General features: G+C 31.9%; 1 protein-coding gene across 1 annotated transcript; it reads right to left on the bottom strand.

Moving 5' to 3' along the window:
- Window positions 1–13,764: 13,764 nt before the first annotated feature.
- Window positions 13,765–21,170, bottom strand: LOC124819547 (histone-lysine N-methyltransferase ATXR3-like protein). Its single transcript, XM_088102158.1, has 6 exons — window positions 20,401–21,170; window positions 17,055–17,252; window positions 16,148–16,430; window positions 15,842–16,004; window positions 15,402–15,637; window positions 13,765–14,007 (listed from the first exon to the last, which is right to left on the bottom strand). The coding sequence occupies exons 1-5, from the start codon at window positions 21,116–21,118 to the stop codon at window positions 15,419–15,421; spliced, it is 1,581 nt and encodes a 526-aa protein (XP_087958284.1). The 5' UTR covers window positions 21,119–21,170; the 3' UTR covers window positions 13,765–14,007; window positions 15,402–15,418.
- Window positions 21,171–24,427: the final 3,257 nt, after the last annotated feature.

Genomic DNA, 24,427 nt, shown 5'->3' with positions numbered 1-24,427 from the left:
AACATATAATCAATTCAATCATACAATTAATAAACATTCAAATGTTCAATTCAAACATTTAATCATGCATAATTATTTATATTCAACATACAAAAAATTAAAAGTTAACAAAAGAAAATTAATAAACACAATAATAGGAACCTAAGAGCATGAAAAACCAAACAACAACCGAGAAGATGCGACAACCTCTATTCTGAAACGGAACAATTTTCAAAACAAAAACACAATACCTACACAAAAATACAACAAAGCGTAAGTTTGATCATCCAAAACAATAAAAAATGCATCAAACCAATCCAAAAACGAAAATAAAACCGAAAAAACTCCAACGACCAAAGCCGACTTTGATCGGATACAAACGTTGACGATGAAAAATGAGGAAGGAAATTTTTCTACAGTGGCGACAGAGGCGCAACAGAGGCGTAAGGAAGCAAGAAGAAGGCTAGTGGAAACACAAGGAAGAAGAAGAAGTTGTAGAGGTGATCGTTGGAGAAGAAGTAACTGTTTGCGTTTTCGCGAAATTTTAACTCTAACAGGGGATACTACCTCGATTCTGCAAAGAATCGATGCCTAAGGTCCACAGAAAAAAATTCAAAATTAATTTTTAATGGCATTTTTGAAATTTTCATCAACCATTTTACCTCGGTTAAGCGCCAAACCGGTGCCAAAATAAAAATAAAAAATATATTTTAATTATTTTACATTGTTAGTAAATGTAACGTTACAACTAACATGCTCTAATGGCCTCGGTTCTGCAAATAACCGAGGCCATATGCCCATCTCAGAAAAGTCTGTCAGTTCAAACGTTAGAGTGTAGGGCGAGAATGTTAGTGAAGCATAGGCTTTTTGGCCTCGGTTCTGAGAATAACTGAGGTCGAAACCCCTGCACAGATATTTTTGTGAGGTGAAAATTCTTATATTGGCAGGTTTTGCAAACTTTATGGCCTCGGTTATAGGGGTAACCGATGCCATACACCCCTTATGTCTTCATTTGTATTAGAACTGAGACATATATATTAGCAAAAATTTCAAAAATGCCACCGCGCCAGCTTATGCTTCGGTTTTTGATCAATCGAAGCATTATAGGCACGTTAGTATCCTGTTTTTTTACTAGTAGATCATTATAGTGAATTTACTCTCCAATCTAAGGTTGATTGGGAGGGCAACTGGATGTAGGCATTGAGGTCGAACCAGTATAAAAACTGAGTTTGATTTTCTCTCTTCTATCTCTTTACATCTTCATTGTCATTGCATATACTTGTACTATTTCATTGCGCACAGTTGATTGCTACACAAGAAAGATTTCAAGAACCTTATAATTTGCGAAAAAGATTTAAAAAGTACAAGTTTTTATAAAACACCAATTAATCCCCCCTCTTGGTGTTGAGAAACAAAGTCATCAATTCTAACAAAAAATATTTATACGCAAAAAGAAAAGAGGTATGCTAAACAATCTTTTTTTATCTTTATCAAATAAGGGGGAGAGATATGTTAAACAGGATAAAAGAAGAGAAAACATTATAAAAAATAAGATATCTAAGTTAGGGGGAGCGCATGTATTCACATAATACGTATCTTAAACAACACTCCTTGAAAATGTATAAAGAGATTTTCGTTAGCATGTATATTTGTTAAACATAAAAAACGGAGAGATTGTTGAGACAAAATTGTCTAGAGAGACTAGATCGTTTAAAGCGTGTCTAGTTTTGAAGTTTAACAAATAACATTAGATGAAACATCATCTTAGGAAGAAGAGCTTCTAAAGATAATGAACATAGGCATAATCTTGAGGAAAAAGACTTAGACAATAAAAGGATAAAGAATTTTGTAGGAAACAAGTGTTTGAGAAAAAAGAACATAAATATATCCCTGAGAGATCACAAGAGTGAGTGTCTAAACTTTAGGCAACAAACAATATATTAGAATCATCTAAATGACTATTCAACAAAAAAATAGAAACCAAAAGAATTAGACTCAAATCATCTAAAAGCTTCTAGCAAAAACACTAAAAGCCTAAGAAGACTTAAGCTTAAAAGCGTTTAAGCGCTAATCTGAAAAGTCTTATCATAAGATATCTCGCAAACAACATTTTCCCATACTATAAAGATCAATAAGTGAAAATGTTTGATCAATGAGAAGAGTGCACAAGAACATCTTGTAAAACAATAGGTTTAAACGATCAAGAAGAAAAGCGTTTTGCAAAGGTAGCTTAAAGAGAGAAGTGAACATTAGAAAATTTAACACACTCTTACATTGAAGTGTTTTATTAGTAGGAAAAGCTTACATACAGTTGCCAAGACACAATACTTAATGATATATATACATTCACAAAGTGATAAGTATGAAAGTGTCTAAGTGAATCCTGTAAAACAATAAGCACAAAAATCTATCAAGTGAAACATGTTTTACAACAAGTATCATCTAAAGGACATATGTGCAAAACAAAAGAATATACCTTTGAGTTTTAAGGACGATACTCCACCCTTAAGAGAAGATAGAGAGCAAAAGTAAAGCCATCATCAAATGACTATTAGTTATAAACAATAAGACACGATCCTAAACTTGTTATAAATGAGAAACATCTTATAAAATATATTATCTAAGAAAGATGTGAAAAACATTAGGATAAGTTCTTATGTGCTGAAACTAACATACCTATACTTGATAAGAACAAAACATTGAAAGCCCAAATAATTCAATCAGTGTTAGTGAGAGAAAAAGTGGTAAATATCGTCTAACAAATATAAGCTCTTAACAATGAGATGTGGTCTTAAACATGTAATCAATAGAAACGTCTTATAGAAGAAACAATCTAATGAAAAGCATGCCTAATATTATACCTCAAGAATTCTTTTCATCTCACAAGCGTATAAATGTATTGAAACATCTGTCAATATTTGAATGTTGAAGTAAATTATATATATTTATTAAGATGACGTATGATAAAATGTTTTCGAAGAGAAATTATATTTAACATATATAAACATTCAAAACATTAAATACTCATTAATGCATGTACTAAAAAGTGTTATTTTACTTGTATGGTTGTCCTTGTTATTGAGATTGGTATCGCGCAGCGGAACGTTTTAGAGAGCGTGTTAAAGGTCAATAACCAAGAGTGGAAGGGTGAATTGGTTCTTTTAAAAATTATTATTTTCTTTTAAAACTTTCGTTAAGAAGTTTAAATGCAAGAGTAATAGAGTCAAAGAAAATCACACAAGATTTTCTCGTTGTTCGAATCAACATGTTCTACATTCAATAATCACTATCTATAGTGATTAACTTTTTCCACTAAAATGTTGTTTCAGATTACAAACTGATTATACAAAGATAAGAAACAAAAAACACCTTCCTTCGACACACGATGGAAGAACCTAGCTCAATCAACTTGAAGAGAACCATTTCGACTCTAGACACACTAAACACAAGCTTCTCCTTTTCACAAGACTTGATTGAACTCTTTAAGACTTGAGAACTTCCTCAGAATTATTCTATATTCTCAAATGGCTTAGTTATTTTTCTAAGGGTGTAGGAAAGGGTATATATAGGCCACGAGTCAGAAACTAAAAAACCTACTCCCAACTGCCAATGATAATCGATTATTGATGAGTCAATATTTTCTTGACTTCACTTAGCTTATTGTACTACATTTAATTAGGGAATTGTGCAAGAATGTCCATTATTTCCCCAATTTTGCTATTTGTGCTTAATTTGCTCAATAATTCTTATTTTAATTAATTTGAATTATCTGAGACTAATTATTTTCATTATTAATTGCAGGGGAATTTTTGGAATATTATTTTGGGACAAGAAGAGGAGGTCACGTCATTTGCCACGTCATTTGTGGGCTGACCTAGGTTTTAGTGCAAAGAAGGGGCAGACCCTAGGGAGCCTCTCATGCTCTCATTTTCGTGCTCTTAGTATTGGACAACAAGGGAACTCTCTCCCATAGGTTTCATTTTACATTTTTCAATTTAATTGAAGCAATTTAATTTCAATTTCTGCACTTTTGTTTGTCCATTGCTTTCATTTTTCTCTTCCTTCTTGTTGTGTACATTCATTTTTTATTCTCAATCTACATTTTCAATTTCGTTTTCTTGGATTTGCATTTTTGTGCTTTGAAGTTGCGTTTTTCTCCATTAGGTTTTCGTTGTGGTGCACTGGAATTTCGTTTTCTGCATTGGGTCTTAGTTTTCGTTTTCTATTTTAGGGTTTCCATTTTCTATTTTTGGGATTTCATTTTTGTAGATTTTATTACTTGGTTCTATGTTGAAAATTGGTTGAAATGGAAGGGTAATTATGCTGGGTTGGACACTAGGAAGATTGTGTTGTTTCATGAGATTATTGTGCTTAAGTGTATGTGTTTCTCGAGTGCCATGCATCATAACTGAATCTGTTTTGGTCATTCCAATTAGGAAACGCTCAGTGCAGTAATTGGGTTTAATTATCATTAGTTAATTAAGTTGTATGGTTCAAAATTGACTTATTAATGACACATTGTGTTTGCTTAATTCGTATTTTATGAAAATGGGATCATTATTCGCTTAGTTGATTGATTCTATTGGATTAAGGGTGACAGGTGATAAACAAATTTTTAATCCCCGAAAACGGAGTCAAAAACTTGTTAAGACCTCGGCAAGTGTAACGAATCGTATCAAGTAATAATAAATGGTAAGACCAAGTATCGTTTCCCAAGAGACTCACGACACTAAACAATTATGTGATTACTCAACTAATTAAGACTCTAAAGTACAAATTTTTGGGTTTTTGAATGCAAATGCAATAAAATAAACATGAATGCAATTTGATCAATTGAGGCTAAACACAAGAATGAATGCATGAAGTTGATGATATTGTTGTTGGGTTTTAGATTTCACCTAGTTTACTCTCATGCATATATGAATTCATCTTCTTCATTAATGTTAATGTCACTTTCTAATTTACCTTAAACCTGATGTCTCGGTGAAGAAAGCCTACTCCTAATTAATAGTTCACAATGTCTTGTCTCCCTAGCAATTATTCATGCATTACATTCGCACAGAAGCTTAAAGCCAATCGATCCTCCTATTCCTATGTCTAGGTAATATTGCTTCCGAGAGAATTTCCCCAATTCTAGATTTCCCCGTATGTGTCCATATCGACAAAATCAAGTATCATGCAATTGAATGAGTAAACAAAGCATGCAAAGAGCAAAGAGGAAAAACCCTAACAATTAATGAAGTAAAGCATATATAATCAAGAATCATATCAATACATGAGAGTTTAAGAGGTTACATCTTTCCCAACAATAAATAAGGTTTAGTTCTCCATTATCATGGAGAAACTAGATGAAAAATGGAATGAAAGAATGGAAGAGATAGAAAAACCCTAGAAAGAGAAGAGGAGAGTTGTCACATCCCCAAATCTACCCCCAAGGGGTGAAAAGTATGTTTCTGTGCTCAAGTCATTAAAAGATACAATCCCTAGGACGTGCAAGTCCTTAAATAGAACATAAAAATAACAGAAAACAGGTCCAAGCCCATAAAAATAATAGAAAACAGGTTCAAGCCCACTTAAATGGCGCTTAGCGGTAAGTGCGACTCTTCAAAATGACGTTCAGCGGCAATTTTGGCAAGCGTGAGACAGCAAAAATTGGCGCTCAGCGCCCCCTGCCGCTTAGGACCCCCAAAGCCCGGGTGAAATTAAAGGCTCAAGCCTTACGAAAATCGACGTCCACCGCCCGTGAGTCGTGGATTAGGCCTAGTTTTTGCTCTTTTCCGACTCTATTTAAAGGATCCTTGTGCTCTAGGTTTGGTATCTCTGGCTGGTGCAACACAACAACACACTCTTCTACTCTCTAAAGGCGAATCTGGAGGCGGAAGCTTCCTCTTCTACTCTTATTTTACTATCTCATGCTTTTCTATTGTACATCTAGTTTCTCTATGTCTGTGGGGAACTAAACTCTATTTGCTGTTAGGGAATGATGTAACCTTGTGAACTCTCATGTATTTGAATTGATTCTTAATCATATATGTTTTATCCATTAATTGTTAGGGAATTCATCTTTTTTAATGCTTGCTCTATTTAACTCATTTAGTTGCATGATTTATGAATTGCATGAGTGCCGGGAGGTTCCTTATAATTCAGGTTCTTGTTGAATTCTCCCAAGGGTAATATTTCTCAGGGATAAGGGTATGAGTACTTGGTAGTCTTAAGCTCTTGATCTTCAAACTTAATTCTCTAGGAACGCTAGGAATTGCACGAACTAGGAATTAAGGCATGCTTATTGCGCCAAGGGATTGGGTTCTAAGTACTTTAGTGAGTGACGTTAACATTAATGCATAAAGAGGAATTCTTATATACATGAGAGGGAACTTGGTGAAATTTCATATTAAACAACATCTGTTCATCTCTATGTTACTCTACTATTGATCAATTTACATTCATATTTTATTTTATGTCTTTGCATCTCAAACCAATTATCTCTTTTTATTTAAGTCTTAATTAATTAATTTATCACACGATTGTTTAGTGCCGAGAGTCCTCTGAGATACGATACTTGGTCTTACCATTTTATATTACTTGTGCGATTTGGTACACTTGCCAATCTGTCAACAGACATGAAATCTCTTTAGAAGAATATAACTTGGTTTTTAACTAAAGTAGTAGAAGGAAATAAGGCTTCGAAGAATAGGTTAACCTATAGGTTAAAAGAAAAACATGATGGCAAGATAAGATATAACATCAAACTAGTAATAAACAAATTATAATAGAAACATGGAATTGAGTTAACATAGGTTTCATCTCCTATTGTCAAGATGACTACCATTATCTTGATTAATATAGTTAAAAAACTCTTCAGTTAAAGCAATTAAATGTTAAAATTATATTATCACATGTAAATTTGGAGAAAGATATCTTTATGACATTGTCAAAAGGTCTTGAAGTGTGAGGCAAAGAAAATCTGATATACAAGTCTTATAAAAATTTGTATGCTTGGAACAAACGCTAAGACAATGGTATAAAAAGTTTAATGAGTTTATAAGTAACTCAGGATGTTACGTATGTTAAGAAGATCATTATTGTTGTGTTAAATAAATGTTGAGAGTTATATTATTCTTGCTTTGTATGTTGACATGTTAATTATAGAGTATAGTACAAAAAAATTAACACGTTGAAGAAATAATTGATAGAAAATATTGAGAGAAACATCTTGGTCTTCAACCAAACAAATTCTATGACATTTTGAAGTTTGCTCATGAGAAATATTTAGAAAAATTCTATAACAAGTATAATGTTAGAAGTGTTAAGGTTATACCCCTTTAAGAACACATTTAAAGTTTTCAAAGAGGTAACATTCTCATACAAGTGAATATGAAAGTTATATGTCTAAAATATCATATGTGTATGTAGTAGGGATTTTGATGTATGTTATGGCATGTGTCAAACATGACATTGCACATGCAATGGGAGTTGCGGGTATGTTTTTATCCAACCCTAAAATGGATCAATGGGAAGGTGTGAAGTGGATATTAAGATATTTGAAGGGCACTTTAAGGATGCATTTGTCTTTTAGAAGAAACAATATGACTTTAAAAAAGTTTCTAATGTAGATTTGTAATAAGGTCTAGATGGTAGATAGAGCATAACAATTACATCCTTTCGTCAGGTGGTACTATTGTCCATTGGAAGTTTAAACTCTAAGTCTCTGCATGTTTCATGTTTCATGGTGATTACTATTCGCAAGGAAAGGAAGGCCAAAATAGTAATCTTACAATTTCATCATTTAAAAAAAATCGTCACACACATCACATCAATAAAATATTTTTATGGACTTTCCCTTTACTTTCCACTCCTTTTCATTAATCCAAACAACCTCACTTTCCACTATATTTTCACTCAAATCCATCATTTTCTTGTCCCTTAAATTCACTCTCAAATCCAAACAAAGCTTACGAGAGAGTTTCTCTCTCAACCAAAAAAATCGAGCTTGTATTTATCTTAAAAGTAGCAAAGAGATTATATGTTGAAGAACTTTCTCAAAGAATAATAAGAGGATGATTCCTCGTTATTTAGTGACACTCGAAGTGTTATATATCTTGCTAACAGTCAATCCTTCATTTTATATACAAACACATTAAATTGAAGTATCATTTTATTAGAGAGTTGATAAGTGATAGAGAATTATCAATTTTAAAGATCTCAAAATCAGATAATCAAGTTGATATGTTTACTAAGAGAGTCATACTAATTGATTATATAAAGCAAACTCCAAGTGGAAGAATTGTTACACCAAAATAAATAATTCCTAGTGTACTTATTAATGTAGGAATACATGTTGTGTGTTGCACCATATTGAACTCTTGTATTGTTTTCTTTACCTCACTCATTTTTTTATTGCTTTGTTTCTAACAATGTATATCTAAATTAAGGTCTCGAGTTCAATTATCAACAGGTGAATGAGAAAAAGATTATTGCAGATGACAAATTATTCCCATGGGACGGTTGCAAAGAGGGAGATTGTTACAAATAGTATAAATTGTCTTGTGGCATAGCTAAGTGGACTAAGTCACAATTAAATAATAGTGTTTCAATCACTATACTTTTAAGTAGAAAGAGTTGTTCTCTAACAATCAATTATACATGATGCACTATTACTATACAAATATCAAATACGACTTATGATTGCAAAACGAACCAACACAGCTCGTTTTGGCACGTCTTTCCCTTAACCTAGCAAAATGAGGTTTGGTCGGGCTGGCCAGCCACAAAAAACTAAGCCAAAATTTTAACTTACCCGCCATAGGTTTAGTTGGCCCACCACAACACGGGTTGGTCTGCCATTTTTTTTCAATTTTATTTTATTTTAAAAAGTTATATATATATATATATATATATATATATATATATTAAAATTATATTTAATCATATAAACATTTTCTAAGGTCTTAGTTGATTAATTAATATTTCAATTAGATAAATTAAAATAATTATTACACTTACTTATTAAATTACTCTATTATAAGTAATAATCTGAATTTAATTTGTAAGTATTAATAATTTAAATTACAATACTATTATATATTTACATATTTAAAAAATATAATATAAAAAAATTAATCTTTTAAATTATTTGTATTTTAATTTTTAATTTAAAATAAAGGGCCAACGAGTTGTCTTGCCAATTTGACGGGTTAGACAAGTGAACAAAAATGGGTTGAGAGGTCTCATACCATTTTGTCACCCTTAAATATGACACGATACTATAATTCATTATATCTTAAATAATATAGAAGAAGATAATTTTATATAGATTTAAAGTATACGTGTATTTACAATTCACAAGATAAAGTAAATGTTATTGCAATTTTTTAAATGATATCATAGTTGAAAATCAATACTAAGTGTTATCTAAATTGAACATATTGAATATATTAAATGCAAATGTATATATGAACTAGAAATGAAAAATTATAGTTTTAGACATTGGTAAATGTAAAATAAAAATTGTGAATCTCTACTTACTGCTTGTTGCCTTGAAATAGGAATAATATTAATTTTATCTCCTTCTTAAGAATCATATGCAAGTTCCATATTTGGTTCATCAAGAGATAATATTATCAGTTGAAGGTTTCCAGTATCATTAAAGTCATTTCATGCATCTCTATTAATGTCACACATCTTAGTGCTACCTTGATTATATTTTAGTTGTTTTCCACCATACATAATTTAAAACAAAGTTTTTAATAAGCACTCAATTTCACTAATAACCATGGATTATAATGAACATTTCCAAAATTTAAATCTTATTATTATTCTAATTATTGAAAAATATGTATTTGCAACAACAAGAAACTTTAAATGCAAGAAATGATTAAAAATGGTCATTCTCATAAGGAACTTCAAATGCAATAAATGATTAAAAGTGACCATTATCGTGAGATGGTTCAAGATAAAGTTTCTAATAAAAAGAAACATCATCAACAATTTATGTAATCCAGATACATTCACCATAAATGACATAATTTTCATCAATATTCTTCGTTGTATATATGTTCTTTTAAGGTCAAATTAAGTGTGTTCACAACACATAGTGTTTACAAAACTTAGAAAATGAAACTTCATTGATCATCACATTTGCATATGAGCATTGTTTGTTAGAACTAGCTCAACATTTTCTTCTCCACTTCTATAATAACAACAGTCATTATGTTAACTATGTAATACTTATTTTCTTTTTTTTTTCTATTTCATCATATGTACCAACAATTTTTAAGAAAACGTGGTCGTTCTCAAAGCATCATATCCAAGAGAAATAAAATCACTAAGATTATAATTTGCAAATAAACAAAATATGAATTCACATAATAAGGGTTCTTGAATTATTAAAAGGCATCCAGAAGAATAACACTCCAACTATGAAAGCTTTGAAATTATTTTTATCTTCTATGTTGAATGTCCTCTCTAAAGAACTACTTTTACTTTTCCTCTTTTTCGCTTAACTATTCTCATGTTTATTTTTAGCATGTGAGAGAACATGCTAATGTTGAACTCTTTTTCTGCCAATTTATCAATTGATTTTAAGCATACACTTTAATCTAAGTTCTATCATTTTTCAATAAATGAGTGTTTACTCCATAATTAAAACTTATACCAATGCTTTTTTGACAGACTTAAGCTCATAAAAAGAGTATAATCAATTTGTTGAATATATTTTAAAATAATATTATTTAAAATTTTTAAGTCAGAACTATCATAGTTTGATATTCTTGTTAACATTATTTTACTTACCAAGTCATCATAAGTAAAATATTATAACTATTTAAAAATAAATAAGATTAATTATACAAAAAAGTAGTAAGAAAGAAAGAAAAAAAAAGTCTATAAAAAGAATAAAAGTACATTAAAAGAAATATAAAAGAAGAAATAAAATACACTGGGATTAAACATTTCCTTTAAACAACATCAAAACTAAAGGATTGAGTGTCAATTTAAAAATTTTCATTTGCAAACATTCCATAAAAGTTAAAATTGCTCGCAAATAAATAAATAAATAAATATATATATATATATATATATATATATATAGGGGTTTGCTAACGCGCGTACGCCTGTTTTTCAGTTGGTACATTTTAGCAATGTGTACCGGGTTTTAGTAGACAAAAATATCCTTATATATCATGGATTCTAAGTTTTAAGGTTAAGGGTATTTTAATAATTTTCATTCTCAAAACTAAAAAAAGAAAGCCCCAGACCCTTACTTACCTCTCTCATTCCTCTCAACCCTTTCTCTTTCCTCTTTCTCACTCCAATCTTTTTCTCTGTCATCCCTACTGTACCCCCAATTGAAAAAATCAGAAACAATTGCGGTTAAACAATCTTACAAAAAATGATTTTATAATGAGTTTTCATCTTATAATTTTTGTCTTATCTAATTTTATCCAATTTTCACAAGCATAAAGGAACTGGTAATTGACCTGGAAAAAATCAGAAATACTCGCCGTTAAACAATTTCTTACAAAAAGTAATTTTATAATGAGTTTTTATTGTATAATTTTTGTCTTATCTAATTTTATCTAATTTTCACAAACATAATGACATCAAAGGAATTGGTAATTGGCCTGGAAAAAAATCAGAAACACTTAGTTGTTAAACAATTTCTTACAAAAAATGACTTTATAATGAGTTTTCATTTTATAATTTTTGTCGTATATAATTTTATCTAATTTTCACAAGCATAATGACATCCGAAAGAATTGGTAATTGGCCTGGAGGGTTTTTTTAGAGATGATGATTCAAAAAATACAAATGATGAAATTAGAGAGGTTAGTGAAGATGGTGAAATTGAAGAGATCTTGAATGAACCTTTGCCTTGAAGGTGAATATGTCAATGACTCAACTCTTTACAAAGAAAAATTTTTTAAAGGCAAGTATTTCTGATTTTTTTTCAATTGGGACTACAGTAGGGATGACAGAGAAAAAGTTGGAGTGAGAGAGATGAAAGAGAAATGATTGAGAGGAATGAGAGAGGTGAGTAAGGGTTTGGGGGGTTTCTTTTTTTTTTTTTAAGTTTTGAGAATGAAAATTATTAAAATACCCTTAACCTTAAAACTTGGAATCCATAATATATAAGGGTATTTTTGTCTACTAAAACCCGGTACACATTACTAAAATGGACCAACTGAAAAACAGGCGCACGCGCGTTAGCAAACCCCATATATATATATATATATATATATATATATATATATATATATATGGGGTTTGCTAACGCGCGTGCGCCTTCAGTTGGTCCATTTTAGCAATGTGTACCGGGTTTTAGTAGACAAAAATACCCTTATATATTTCTGATTTTTTTCAATTGGGGCTACAGTAGGGATGACAGAGAAAAGGTTGGAGTGAGAGAGATGAAAGAGAAATGATTGAGAGGAATGAGAGAGGTGAGTAAGGGTTTGGGGGGTTTCTTTTTTTTTTTTTTAAGTTTTGAGAATGAAAATTATTAAAATACCCTTAACCTTAAAATGTGCAATTATTCTCTGTAATACTTTCACAAAGTAGGAGTCTAAAGTAGGAGACATCCGAGACTCGAATGCGTTAGTAGTTTAGTGTTTCTTTTAATTATTAAAAGATTTTTTTAAAATAAAAGTTATTTAAATTTCCTTAATTTTAAAATTAGAATGCATATTATATGAATGAAGATATTTTTGTTTACCAAAAGTTGTAAAATGTACCAACTAAAAATTAACTTATAGCAAATTCCCTCTCTGTATATATTATCCTTTGTTGTCTCTTTATTTCTTCTGCGTTAAATTCTCTAAATTTAAAGAAAATAAAGAAAAAATATACATGTTTTCAAAACCAAAAAACTATCTATTTTGATTTTAAAATTGTCATATATTTTGAAATGGCATACGTAGTTGATTTTTAAGTTATTAGTTTTTTTTTTTTTACATACTTTCTATTTGAACAAAAGATCCGTTTTTATGCATATAAATATTGAAATGTATAGATTTAATTTTTCTTACTGTTATAAGATTTTGTTTGTTGTTATTAGTACTTTAAAATTAAGTTCACAGAGACAAAGAAGAAGCTTTCCAATTAAACCATCTTGATTAACTTTCTCCAAAACTTTGCTTGGAAACTCTTGGTGACAAACATTATGTTTAAGTAAAGAATTTTAACAATTATAAGAGATTGAAATACATAATATTTAAATTACTTATATTTAAATTTTGTTTATTTTTTAAATAGTTTGTTTGAATAGAATAATTGAAATATTTTGAATTTTAATTTTTTTATTTGGATAAAATAAATTAATCTAATTTAGTCAAAGCTACAACCCAAGACAATTGAACCTACCAAACCAACTTAGCTCATCGAGCCAACTCAATTGAACCTACAACCCAAGACAACTTGACTCAACTTTCGATCTGGTTTGACTTGACTAAGCATTCAATTCAAATGGATTTGACTTGACTAAGCGTTCAATTCAAATGGATTTAACTAAGCCTTCAAGTTGACTCAACTCGACCTTCTTGAGTGAAGTGAAAAGTGAAATTTAAAAATTTCTATAGTTTTGAGGATATTTGAAATCCTTCTACTTTATTAATTTGAAATACATTTCAAAATTCATTAAATTTGAATTTCTAATTACTTTGTCCAAAAAAGTCATTTTAGTGTAAAAAATTTTAAATTCTTCAAATAAATGAATTATCTAAGTTACTTCGTCCAAACATAACATGAGGCATGAGTAATCTAATTGACATTTTGGTCTCACTGACAAGCTTAAAAGACCCAATTTTGATGATGCACAATGAGATTAATAAGGTGAGACAAACATTCCATACACAAAAACAAGATAGATAAGAGAAAACTAATATGATTTACTTGTCTAATACCTCTAGAAGGACAAAATTCCTCAAGCGCTTCTTCCCCATTCCAAAACATTCTCATTCTAACAGAAGAATGTAATGCCAGGACATTTACTTCACAGTGCCATAAGCTTCATTCATGTGGTTACAAACAAACCTGCATTTCCGGTAATTAACGTACATGAACATTTGAAGCAAAAATAATTGTTTCTGCGTCATTTTGAAAATCTTGAAGTTGCTTTACTACAAAACACGTATCTTCAACACAGATCCAGACAGAATTTTGGTGTAAGTTTGTTTCAGCAAAGTTGAAAGGTAATCGTGTATATAGCCAGTATGTGCAATGCTAAGTTGGATCATTGCAAGATTTTCATGTTTTTTTATGCAAATTAATCAAACTGCTAAAGTTTAGGGTTGTGAAAGAATCCTGATTAGAGGTGTCACGCGCCTCCGAAAGAAAGAACACAAGAAGCTAAGGAATATTTGCGTTCATTATTCACTACAGGCCAATATTTATTAACAGTGATGTTCTAACCAACTCCAAAAAAGACAATCTTGAGGTCCCAGATTGCCTTCTTAGTTCACGATACCATTCTCAGCACACTTTTCACTATCTAAAAATCTTACCCTGTAATGAAAAAAAAATCCTCTTGCAATAGTAGCTTAATGAATCAACCAGATATTACCCCCAGAAAAATATTTGAGAACCTGTTAGAAATGTAATCGCCAGAAACAACCTTTCAACTTTCCTAAGAGCATGAAAATTTTTTTAAAAAAAAATGCTTCCTAATCACAATGTCAACTTTTTATTAGTGGACCACAATGTGCAACAAATAAAGAACCAAATGCATATAAATAAACAACCAGATAACTTCCCAAGGGCAACGCAAGTAATGCAAGCCCTCGTGTTAATAACCAATTAGCGTGTTAATAATTGCTAACAACACAACATTTTAGCACTCTATACGATATGCTGATACCTATTAAAAATAACAAAAATTATAGATTTCAATCCTTGTTTAATAAACTCTATTCATGATATTTATAATTAAGAAAAATAGACAAAATTTAGATACACGCAAATTTTGTTCATGAATTTCTCGATTATGCATATTATTGACATTTAACTAAATCCTTTATCACGCATATTATTGACATCAAATGGAATTATTTTGCATATCATTGACATTAAATGAAATCTTTTATTACATAGAATACTGATTTTTAATGGAACCTTTAATAATACAGAAGTTCCTGTAGTAATGCATCTAAATGTTGTCCTAAATTTAACCAATAGTAGAAAATAAAGCATGTTTATATACATATATATATATATATATATATATATTCAATTATGTCAATCAAAAGTCAAATAACTGGTGGAAAATTAATCCGACACCCCTTTTCCCAGCCCAAAAAAATAAAAGAAAATTCGGTTTCATCATTTTAGTCAAGTGGGTAAATAATTTTTTTTGTATAGCTATGGTACATTGGAGGTTCAAAATAAATAACTAACTATAATTTAAAGAATCAGTCACAAAGGAGTCTTACCATATGATCTGCAGAAATCATGAAGGTTTAAATGGTTTTTCAGGCCACAAATACTCGGGCAACCCAGCTTTCTTGCGTTCTTCTCTTTTCTCTTTGTCTTTCTGCTCTAACAGTTTGTTAGTTCTCGCAAGAAAATCGTCCCTGACCTTCTCCATAATTTTATCAAAGCCAGCAACTGATCTCTCCATGTGTTCGCACAGCTCAGAATTAAGATCTTCAAATATCTTATACAACTCCTGTAAACAATCAAAGAAAATTAAATTCATGTTTCAAGTTAGCATTGTTTTGGAGCTACTTCTTTTTAAATTGAAGTTGTAATGTTTATAAAATAAACATAAATTTTAACACATTATGCTAGTAAAATATCATTTAATTCCTTTATTTTTAAAAATATCAAATTATAGAATAATGAATTCAAAATGTTTGACGAAAAGGCATACCATAACATCTTCATTCCAGTGCTGGAGGTAGGGGGGACCAGTGGTGTAGGAACCAAGAGGCTCACGGTACCATTCCCCATTAAATGTTATTCGATCCATTGCTTGTTCTAAGCTCAGAACTTCCCATGGCCTTAACCCTGGAATGAGTTCAGCCAACTTCTTTCTGCCTCACACAGCAATCCAACCCAACCCAAAGAAAATAAGAGGGGGGAGGAAGGGCAAGTGTTAGAAACCATAACAAATTGATGAATCTTGTAGCAATCACAATTCAGTGCTATTCTGGTAACAGTCTCAGCATGTGCATACCTAACATGTCTGGGAATGTATTTGTTGGGCATGTGATCCTGTTCCAAAATAGTGGTCAGTTCAGAGCCACTAGCCCAAAGAAATAGAGCATAGCTTGGAATTTTAACTCCTGGCCAAAGACCATCATTAGCCTCCAATACTGCTAAATCACGTCTCTTGCTTTGTATAGCTTCTTCTTGAAGTTGCTTATACGTCTTCTTTTCAAATCCCTTCAAAGGAACCCAAGGTGGTATGCCCTTTTGTAGTTTGTGAAGCAATGCTGTTGCTGAAGCAGCAAGTCTAACTACAAAGTTCCCCAACTGAGAATTAGCTTTAATCAAATACTAACGCATAGGGGCCAGCAGAAACAATCCCCAAGCCAAAAACAAAACACCAGGTAAGAAGACAACCTAAAATAGCATCTAATATTATTTTAGTTCTATAGTTTTTGTCATATGCTGAACACACAGTTATCAAGATTTTTGTCAAAAATTGGATAATGTAATATTCCAATTTTAGGACGTTGTAAAAGACCATGTTCAAAACAGTTCCAGAGAACCTCATATTCTCCCTTTGACTGATGTAACTGAGGGACCACAAATTTGGAAAATTACAAATAACGATTCCTCCCATCTCAAATTTTTCTAACGATCTGAAACTAAGAAAAAAAATCAACACTGATCTGTAAACCAGAGCAAAATACCATATAGGTCCAAAATTTGATTGATAGTGGTAACTGGTCCATTAGTCCTAGGCTCATACAAAAACAAATGCTCAAATGCTTATATATCAATCATCATTAAAAATGATGACAAAATGGTCAAATGACAAAAGTATTTTAAGTTTACAAATTCTGTCATAGCTCTGCTCATGTCTCAACAATAATGAGTATATATCAGAGGAAGAGAAAATATGGAATTCAACAGACCTTCCCAAGTGGCAATTGCACGTTCCATTCCGTAAATCATGTGAATTGGTGCCCATTCATCCATATCCTCTCCCCAAATGAAAGTGTTTTTATCAATAATCCCAGCACTCCATGCACTTTTAAGCGTAATCAACTCTAATGGTCCTCTTGTCCGACCCAGCCGATCCTTATAGTACCACCCACCACTCCTCATGATAACTACACCGACAGAAATAACATCATACAACCAAAAGTAGAACTGTGGGCAGATACATCAATTAATGGAAATATTTTACATCTAGAGTTTGATACTTTATTACAAAAGCTTCAACAGACAATGATAATATTGATTACATATCTCACGTTCAACTCCCATGTTAAAGGAAACTAGCAATAACATAACCACAAAATGTTCAAAACAATCCGTTCTAACTTATGAATATTTCTTTTTCTCCCTCGGCAAATTACAAATGAAAAAGGTAGATAGCATGTTTAACAACCAAACATAGAGCACCAAAATTGATAAACGCCTATGAGGGATCATGAACAAGAATCAATATATTTTCATCAAGGCTATCAATTCATACCAATTAACCAACATCAACAATGTATATTAAATATTACAACACACTTGAGAATAATACAAAGGAATTAGAATGAAATTTTGAGAGTGAATTTCCCTCTTTTAGAATCTCATTTATAACAACTTTAGATACATCATGTTACGTATCCGAGTAGGAGACGTATCTAACCATGATCACAGTAGGCAAAGATTAACACTCAACACTCACAGTAAACCAAAAGAATAGGGAATGAATGATAATGGACGAATATATCTCTTTTATTGATGGTAATATCTGAATAACAAATGTAAACAATAATTGGGAGCATAACCTCCTTCAATTACTTGGGAGCATAACCTCCCTCATAGGACGCATAGCCGCCTGTCAACAAACTCAATAATCAAAAGCATAACCCTAACAATAGCCTCTAGCTTTATTTATACTAATTATTCCCCGCCCATGTGCTAAATCTTTCCATAGAATATTGTGCTAAATAAAATATTTCCCTAGAATAAAATATGAATATTGTTCTAAATAAAATATTTCCCTAGAATATATTTCCCTGAATATTGCTCTAAATATACTAAATATTTCCCGCATATCCTAACTGCAGTTAGGATAGTAACTTCTTCAACCGATCGGCTCTAGTTCTTCACCGTCTTCTGCTCTTCGGCTTGCTTCCTCCTGCCTCCTACAGTTCGGCTTGCTTCCTCCTGCCTCCTACCGTTCGGCTCCCTTGCCTCTTACTGTTCGGTTCCCCTACCTTCTATCCTATCACCCAGTATCCTATCACATCATATACTATGTATGTGTTAGAATATTTACCCTATTTATCATGATTATATTGTGTCTAGAGTTACCCTATTTATCATGATTATATTGTGTCTAGAGTTGCCCTATTTATCATGATTATATTATGTCTGGGATTACCTTAATTATCATGATTATATTGTGTCTAGGGTTACCCTAATTATCATGTACTCTTGTATCAATTTATTTTTATAAATAGAAGATTATGAGAGGGATCAATCAAGCTCTCTAGAATCTAGAATTATTTTAGAGTTTAATTCTCAAGTGTATGAAAGGGAAGAGAAGCGAATTTGAAAAGCTATATATAGGAACTAGGTGCAGCACAAAGCACACAACACCTTTACAATGAATTCTATTTAACACTATTCTAACAAACAAATACTCCAGCACATGTTTCACCAAGAGTCAAATCCAAGACTTTATAGAATCTCAGCACTTTTTTTTGTTAATGTTGTTCAATGATTACAATAATTTACTTTACCCTTACTTTAGAAGAGAAAAATTCAAGATAAAAATGTTTTCTTATTTTGATAGACTTCTGATATGCTAGATGAAATATTTCAATACAACTATTCCAGCACATATTTCATCCAGAGTCAAATCCAAGGGCTTAAAGAATTTGAACACATTTTTTTGTTAATGTTGTTCAATGACTATGATAATTTACTTTACCCTTACTTTTAGAAGAGAAACATTCAAAAGCAAAATAATCTCCTAGTTTGATAGATATTTGTATGCTAGGTAACATTCATAACATTTGAACTTCTTTGCAACATGTAGCTTATCATCTTTTCTAAATTTTGACATATTAACATAATCCTTTCAATTATTTCCAAAATATAGCTTCATGCTGTATAATATTGTAGAGAGTTTAGCTTTAACTGAGTTTAGTGACATCACATGGTCCATGTAATTAAATATTACTTCATAAGATAAGGTCATTGATTTTAGAATTTGAACCCAAGACCGAATCAAACACCACAAAACTTATATAAAAAACACTAGTTATATCTCTTATCAATGTGAGATCTCACTACACCCCCTCAACAAGACATGAAACATGCACAAATATGGGTGTTCGAAGAAAAACATTCCCTCACAAATCACAACTGACAAACCTCCAAAGATACAAGTGGCCAAGTAACTACAAAAGACAGATTATTATTCATGTTAAGTTAACTAAATTTCACAAAATTGACTTACTAGGTAGAGATCCCAAACTTAGAAGAACTATATTAGTCATATCTCTACTCAATACGTGATATCGACTTGTGTTAAGTTGTGTCTTGGTTACCGGTTGTTCATGAGTTTGGATCCATCAAGAAAACAACTTCAGCCTACAATGACCATCTCATACATTTCACACAGAGATTAACTTTTGGCCACTGCGGTACACTAGTTTTTTTCTTCATAAATAATCAAAACCTGACAGGGATATCAATTTTAATTCTTACACATTCTATGGTCCCACTTGTCAATTATTTAAGGTCCAATTAAACTAGACCCGTCTCCCATGTCTTTTCCTCAGATTTTGCCAGATATCCCTCTTTCTTGGGACTTACCAAAAACTCCTTAATCGTTTTAAGGACATTAGATTAACATCTCTTGTATATTACACTATCTATCTCCCATTAATTGTTTGTAAAAAAAAATCACAAGGAGTTGTTGTATATGTTTGTAAAAGAGGAAATCTGCGCTGATACTTCAATTTGGGTAACTTGGGTCACGTATTCAACACGTAATAGGATAGGAGGTAATAGGTGCAGTGGTATGTGAAAAACAATAAAGCAAATTTCTTTAACAAAATAAACAAAAATTTACAAATTAGCTTATGTGTTAACTAAATATAAATTTTGAACAATGCCATTTTATGTTTCTGTCCTAAGTTGTTATGAAAAGGTGTGAAATATGTTACATCTCACCTAAAAGGGCAATCCAAACATAAAACAGTGGCAAATAAGTAGGATTGAAAAGAAAAATTGAATGCAACTCACAGTCATAGTAGCGCCTCTCGAGGTTCTTATACCCAATGGACTGGGCCGCGTCGATGGGCTTCCCGGGAGGGTAGGGCCGCTGTCTGAAGTTCCAGAGCCCGAAAAAGAACTGTCTGGCGAAGTCCCAAAATTTGTCATCGGCCTCCTGGCGGGTCTTCTGGGCCTTGCGAGGCATGGGCCGTCCGTCGAGCCCAATGATATGCGGAATCTCCTTCCACAATTCCGCATCCTCATCGTGGTAGGGTTTTTCGTTCGCCTTCAGCTCATACTCATTCATCTTGTCGAGAATCTCTTCGGCGCGAGCCAGGAACTGCACCAAGGGGCTGCTGCGCATCATGTCCACAAGCTCCGCGTTCTCCCGAATTTCCTCCTCCGTGGCGTTCTCGCGCTTCTCGAAGACGGAATCGTCGGAGCCGAAGGCGGCGTCGTTTTCAGCGAGGATTTTGTCGACCTCCGGGGTGTGGCGGTGGTCCGGGCGGGTCTCGGCCTCCCAAAGGGCCTGGCGGGCCAACATCTCGAAGTGGCCGGGCTCCTCGGTGGCATTTTCCTTGGGCTTGCGGCGGAAGGGGTTTGGGAGGGATATAGCGGCGAAGTTGGGGTGGAGGGAGGGTGCGTCGGCGAGGTTGAAGACGTTGTTGGGAAAAGAGGGGAGAGAGAGAGGGTTGGGGGGTTTGGAGAACCAGTTTCCCCCGAAGGGGTTGAAATTTATGGAAGCCATTGAAGGAAAATGAAAATGAAGATGGAGGTATGAGGGAAGATAGTATAGTTTGAAGTGAAGTGTGAGGAGTGTTTGTTTCAGTTGAATTCAGAGGATAAAGGAAATAGGCCCAATAGATGATGATCATGCATAGGCCAATCTCTTCTTGCACCTTCATAAACTTCTTTCCGCACCTCCATAATACCTTTTTTCAATTTTATATGATATTTTTTAACTTTTGATTATGCAATCTAAAAGCTTTTAGATTGTTGTGCAATCTAAAGCTTCCTAGTAATTGTTCAATGTAAAAGTCAAAAATAACTTTTGGATTGCAGAAATTAGAATTTTTCTTTTTTCTTCAAATATAGCTTTCAAATTATACAAACTAAAAATAAAAAATATTTTTAGATTCTACAATTCATAAACTAAAGCAACTTCTGAATATAAAAAATACTTCTGCATCACATAATCTTGTGACTATTTGACTTTTATATTGCAAAATCGGAAAATAATTTTTAATTTTTAGATTATACAATTCAAAAGTCTTTTTTAAAAAGAAAAATATTCAAATTACATAATTTAGAAATTCAAAAGAAAACTTTCACATTGCATAAGTTAGAAATTAAAAAAAAAACTTTCAAATTACATAATTTAGAAATATTTTTAATTTTCAGATTATATAATCTAAAAGGGATAAAATGATAAAATGGAAAAAAAGAATTTTATATAGTTGCGGAAAGAAATTTATGGAAATGCGGGAAGAAACTTCTCATGCAGCTTAACATCTAATTTGGGCCAATATTGATTCTAATTTGGGGTATTACTCCCTCCACCACCGATGCTTCCTATAGTCCTTCAAACTTTCTCAAAAAGGATTTAATTACAAAAATATCTATTTTTACTTTAATCATATTTATTTACTTTTGAGTTAGCCCCACCCTTTACTCTAATTCTCCCAACTTTCACTTTTTCAAATCCGTTTGTTCTCATCCCAACTCTTCTTCCAGATCCCTTCTTTCCATCTTCTAACTCTCACTTTCTCTCTTTCTCCATATAGGTTTCCACTTCTTCTCCATTTTGATTTTGATTGGTGACAAAGATGGCATTTGAAAGATGAAGATATACTTGGACATAGTCTTTAGTTACAATCAGGGACAAATGCATAAACAAGTTAAGGAAGGAGTCAATAATGGACAAACTTTAGCATATATAATTATATTTTTAAATATGTAAGTTTATATATATTTTTTTTTATAAAATTAGGCTATACATATACAATTATTTAACAACAAAATTGAGTGGGTGGGGTTGCTTGCCAAACCTTGGAACTCATACTCTTTGAGCACGTTACTAAAACATCGTAGAGTGTGTTTGGACTTCAGAGTTTGGGCTTCTAATATACCATTATATGAATTCCTTCTTGCATATTTCTTTTTTCTTTTGTGTAAATGTGGTATAAGTGTAGGCTTTTTAACTACTTATAATTCTATTTTGTTCAGTAAGTATGAAAAAAGAATAGATAAACGATGGCAGGAGCAGAAGCAAGGGCTTTATGGCAGAGAACTGCAAATCGTTGCTTTGTCCAAGAAGATGCGAAGAGAGCTCCCAAGTTGGCTGTTGCCAATCTTCATGTGCAACATCAAAAGTGGTTGATATTGAGCATGCCAATACAGTAGATGAATCTGATCATACCGCAGTTAATGTTACCCATTTTAAGGTTGGAATTAAACGGATTTCAACATTCATGAACGGATGTCGAAATCCATTTGTCCTTTAACGGATAATGATATTCGTTTAAGAATACAACATATTCATATTCGTTTAAATATTATTAAAGGGTAAAAATGGGATGGGGAGGTAAAGGGAGCACTTTGCAGTGGTGGAGGGAGTAACACCCCTAATTTAGATGATGGTTTAATTAAATATTAGTTTCTGGGTTATATAAAAATATGTCTGTTTTTTCATGATATATTTAATTAAATACCTTATTTAACGTGTAAAATATATTGCAATGAAAAGTTGTAATCAATAATTATACATAAATTATATCAATAATTTAAACTCTGCAATAACATTGACAGAAGAATATTAAAATTCGACTTAAACATAAAGATAATATTAAAAATAGGATCATAAGGAGTGATAATGGCTTGAATTTGGCTATTACATCTTTATTTTAAAATATAAATTAATTTTTATTCATGTCGTCAATGGTAAAATTTTTACTTTATCTTTATACTCATTGGATAAGGAGTATATCAATACTTACTTTTTCATTGTTTTAAATATTAATTAGTTATTTTGAAAAAATAAAATCACATAAAAAATATATGATTTCTTCTAGTTTATGAGGTATGAATTTTGTTGAGAATGTTGCCGTTTATTTATTTTATGTGTTCTGCATAAGTTCATGGGATGCATAAGAGATTAGCCTTACAAGCACTTTTGATGTTAGTTGTGACTTTAATTCGTATAAAAAGGGAACTTTTTATACTAATTTTGGAACCGACATAGAAAAGTGAAAACTTTCTATATTGGTTCTGGAACTAGTATAAAAAAGATTTTCTTCAGTAGTGTTTCGTACTTCTTTCTGAAGTAGAATTTAACTAACAAAGTTCTTTTAAAATAAAACATGGAAATAAAGAGAGAACGAACCTAAGATCTTGAACAACTTTAGGTGGTCCAAATATGTCCTTATATAATTGGTTATTAAAATTATATACATATATTGATTTGAATATATTCTTACAGAGCTAATAATGTATCCTACATCGACTTCAAACACTTCTCGAACGTCACCAACCTTCAAGCTTTAAGGTATTTGTCTACCTCCTCAATACCATCCTCCGTAAGATGGAAGAGGGTTGTGCATGTAGAAGACACTCCAATGCTCAAGTCAACCTCTCACGTCAATAAATTAAAAAATGCATAATTAATGAAAGTGTTATTTATAGTATTGTTTATGGGTCCTTACCTGGATGAGTATGGTCTTAGGCACAATGGCTCATTTACCTTAGTAAAGCATAAGTGTTTGATTATATTCTAATGATAGCTACATGGTAGTCAATGCATTATAGGTATTGGTTTTGGTAGACCAACATGTAACCAATTAGACCTCTAAGTAGTAGTCACACGCCATGCAGACCAAACATGTTTAGGTGCATGTACTTACAACGTATTCGTTCATGTAATATGCGCTACATTATCCAAGGATGAGACCCATATATACTAGTATGTCTCAATGGTACTCAACCATATACAGTACACTAGTCCCCTAGTCTTTACATGTGACATGTTAAAGGATTGTATATAGCTTCAAAGAATAAAATT

The sequence above is a fragment of the Vigna umbellata genome, chromosome 11 (assembly GCF_029865625.1).
Source record: "Vigna umbellata cultivar VRB3 chromosome 11, Vumbellata_1.0, whole genome shotgun sequence".
In the NCBI taxonomy this organism is placed as follows: domain Eukaryota; kingdom Viridiplantae; phylum Streptophyta; class Magnoliopsida; order Fabales; family Fabaceae; genus Vigna; species Vigna umbellata.
This window is presented reverse-complemented; position numbering and strand designations above follow the sequence as displayed.

Coding starts and splice junctions, on each gene's coding strand:
- LOC124819547 (XM_088102158.1), bottom strand. CDS start 21,118: ATGGCTTCCATAAATTTCAACCCCTTCGGGGGAAACTGGTTCTCCAAA. Junction 17,253..20,400: donor CGAGAGGCGCTACTATGACT/GTGAGTTGCATT, acceptor CTGTCGGTGTAG/TTATCATGAGGAGTGGTGGG. Junction 16,005..16,147: donor TACATTCCCAGACATGTTAG/GTATGCACATGC, acceptor TGTGTGAGGCAG/AAAGAAGTTGGCTGAACTCA.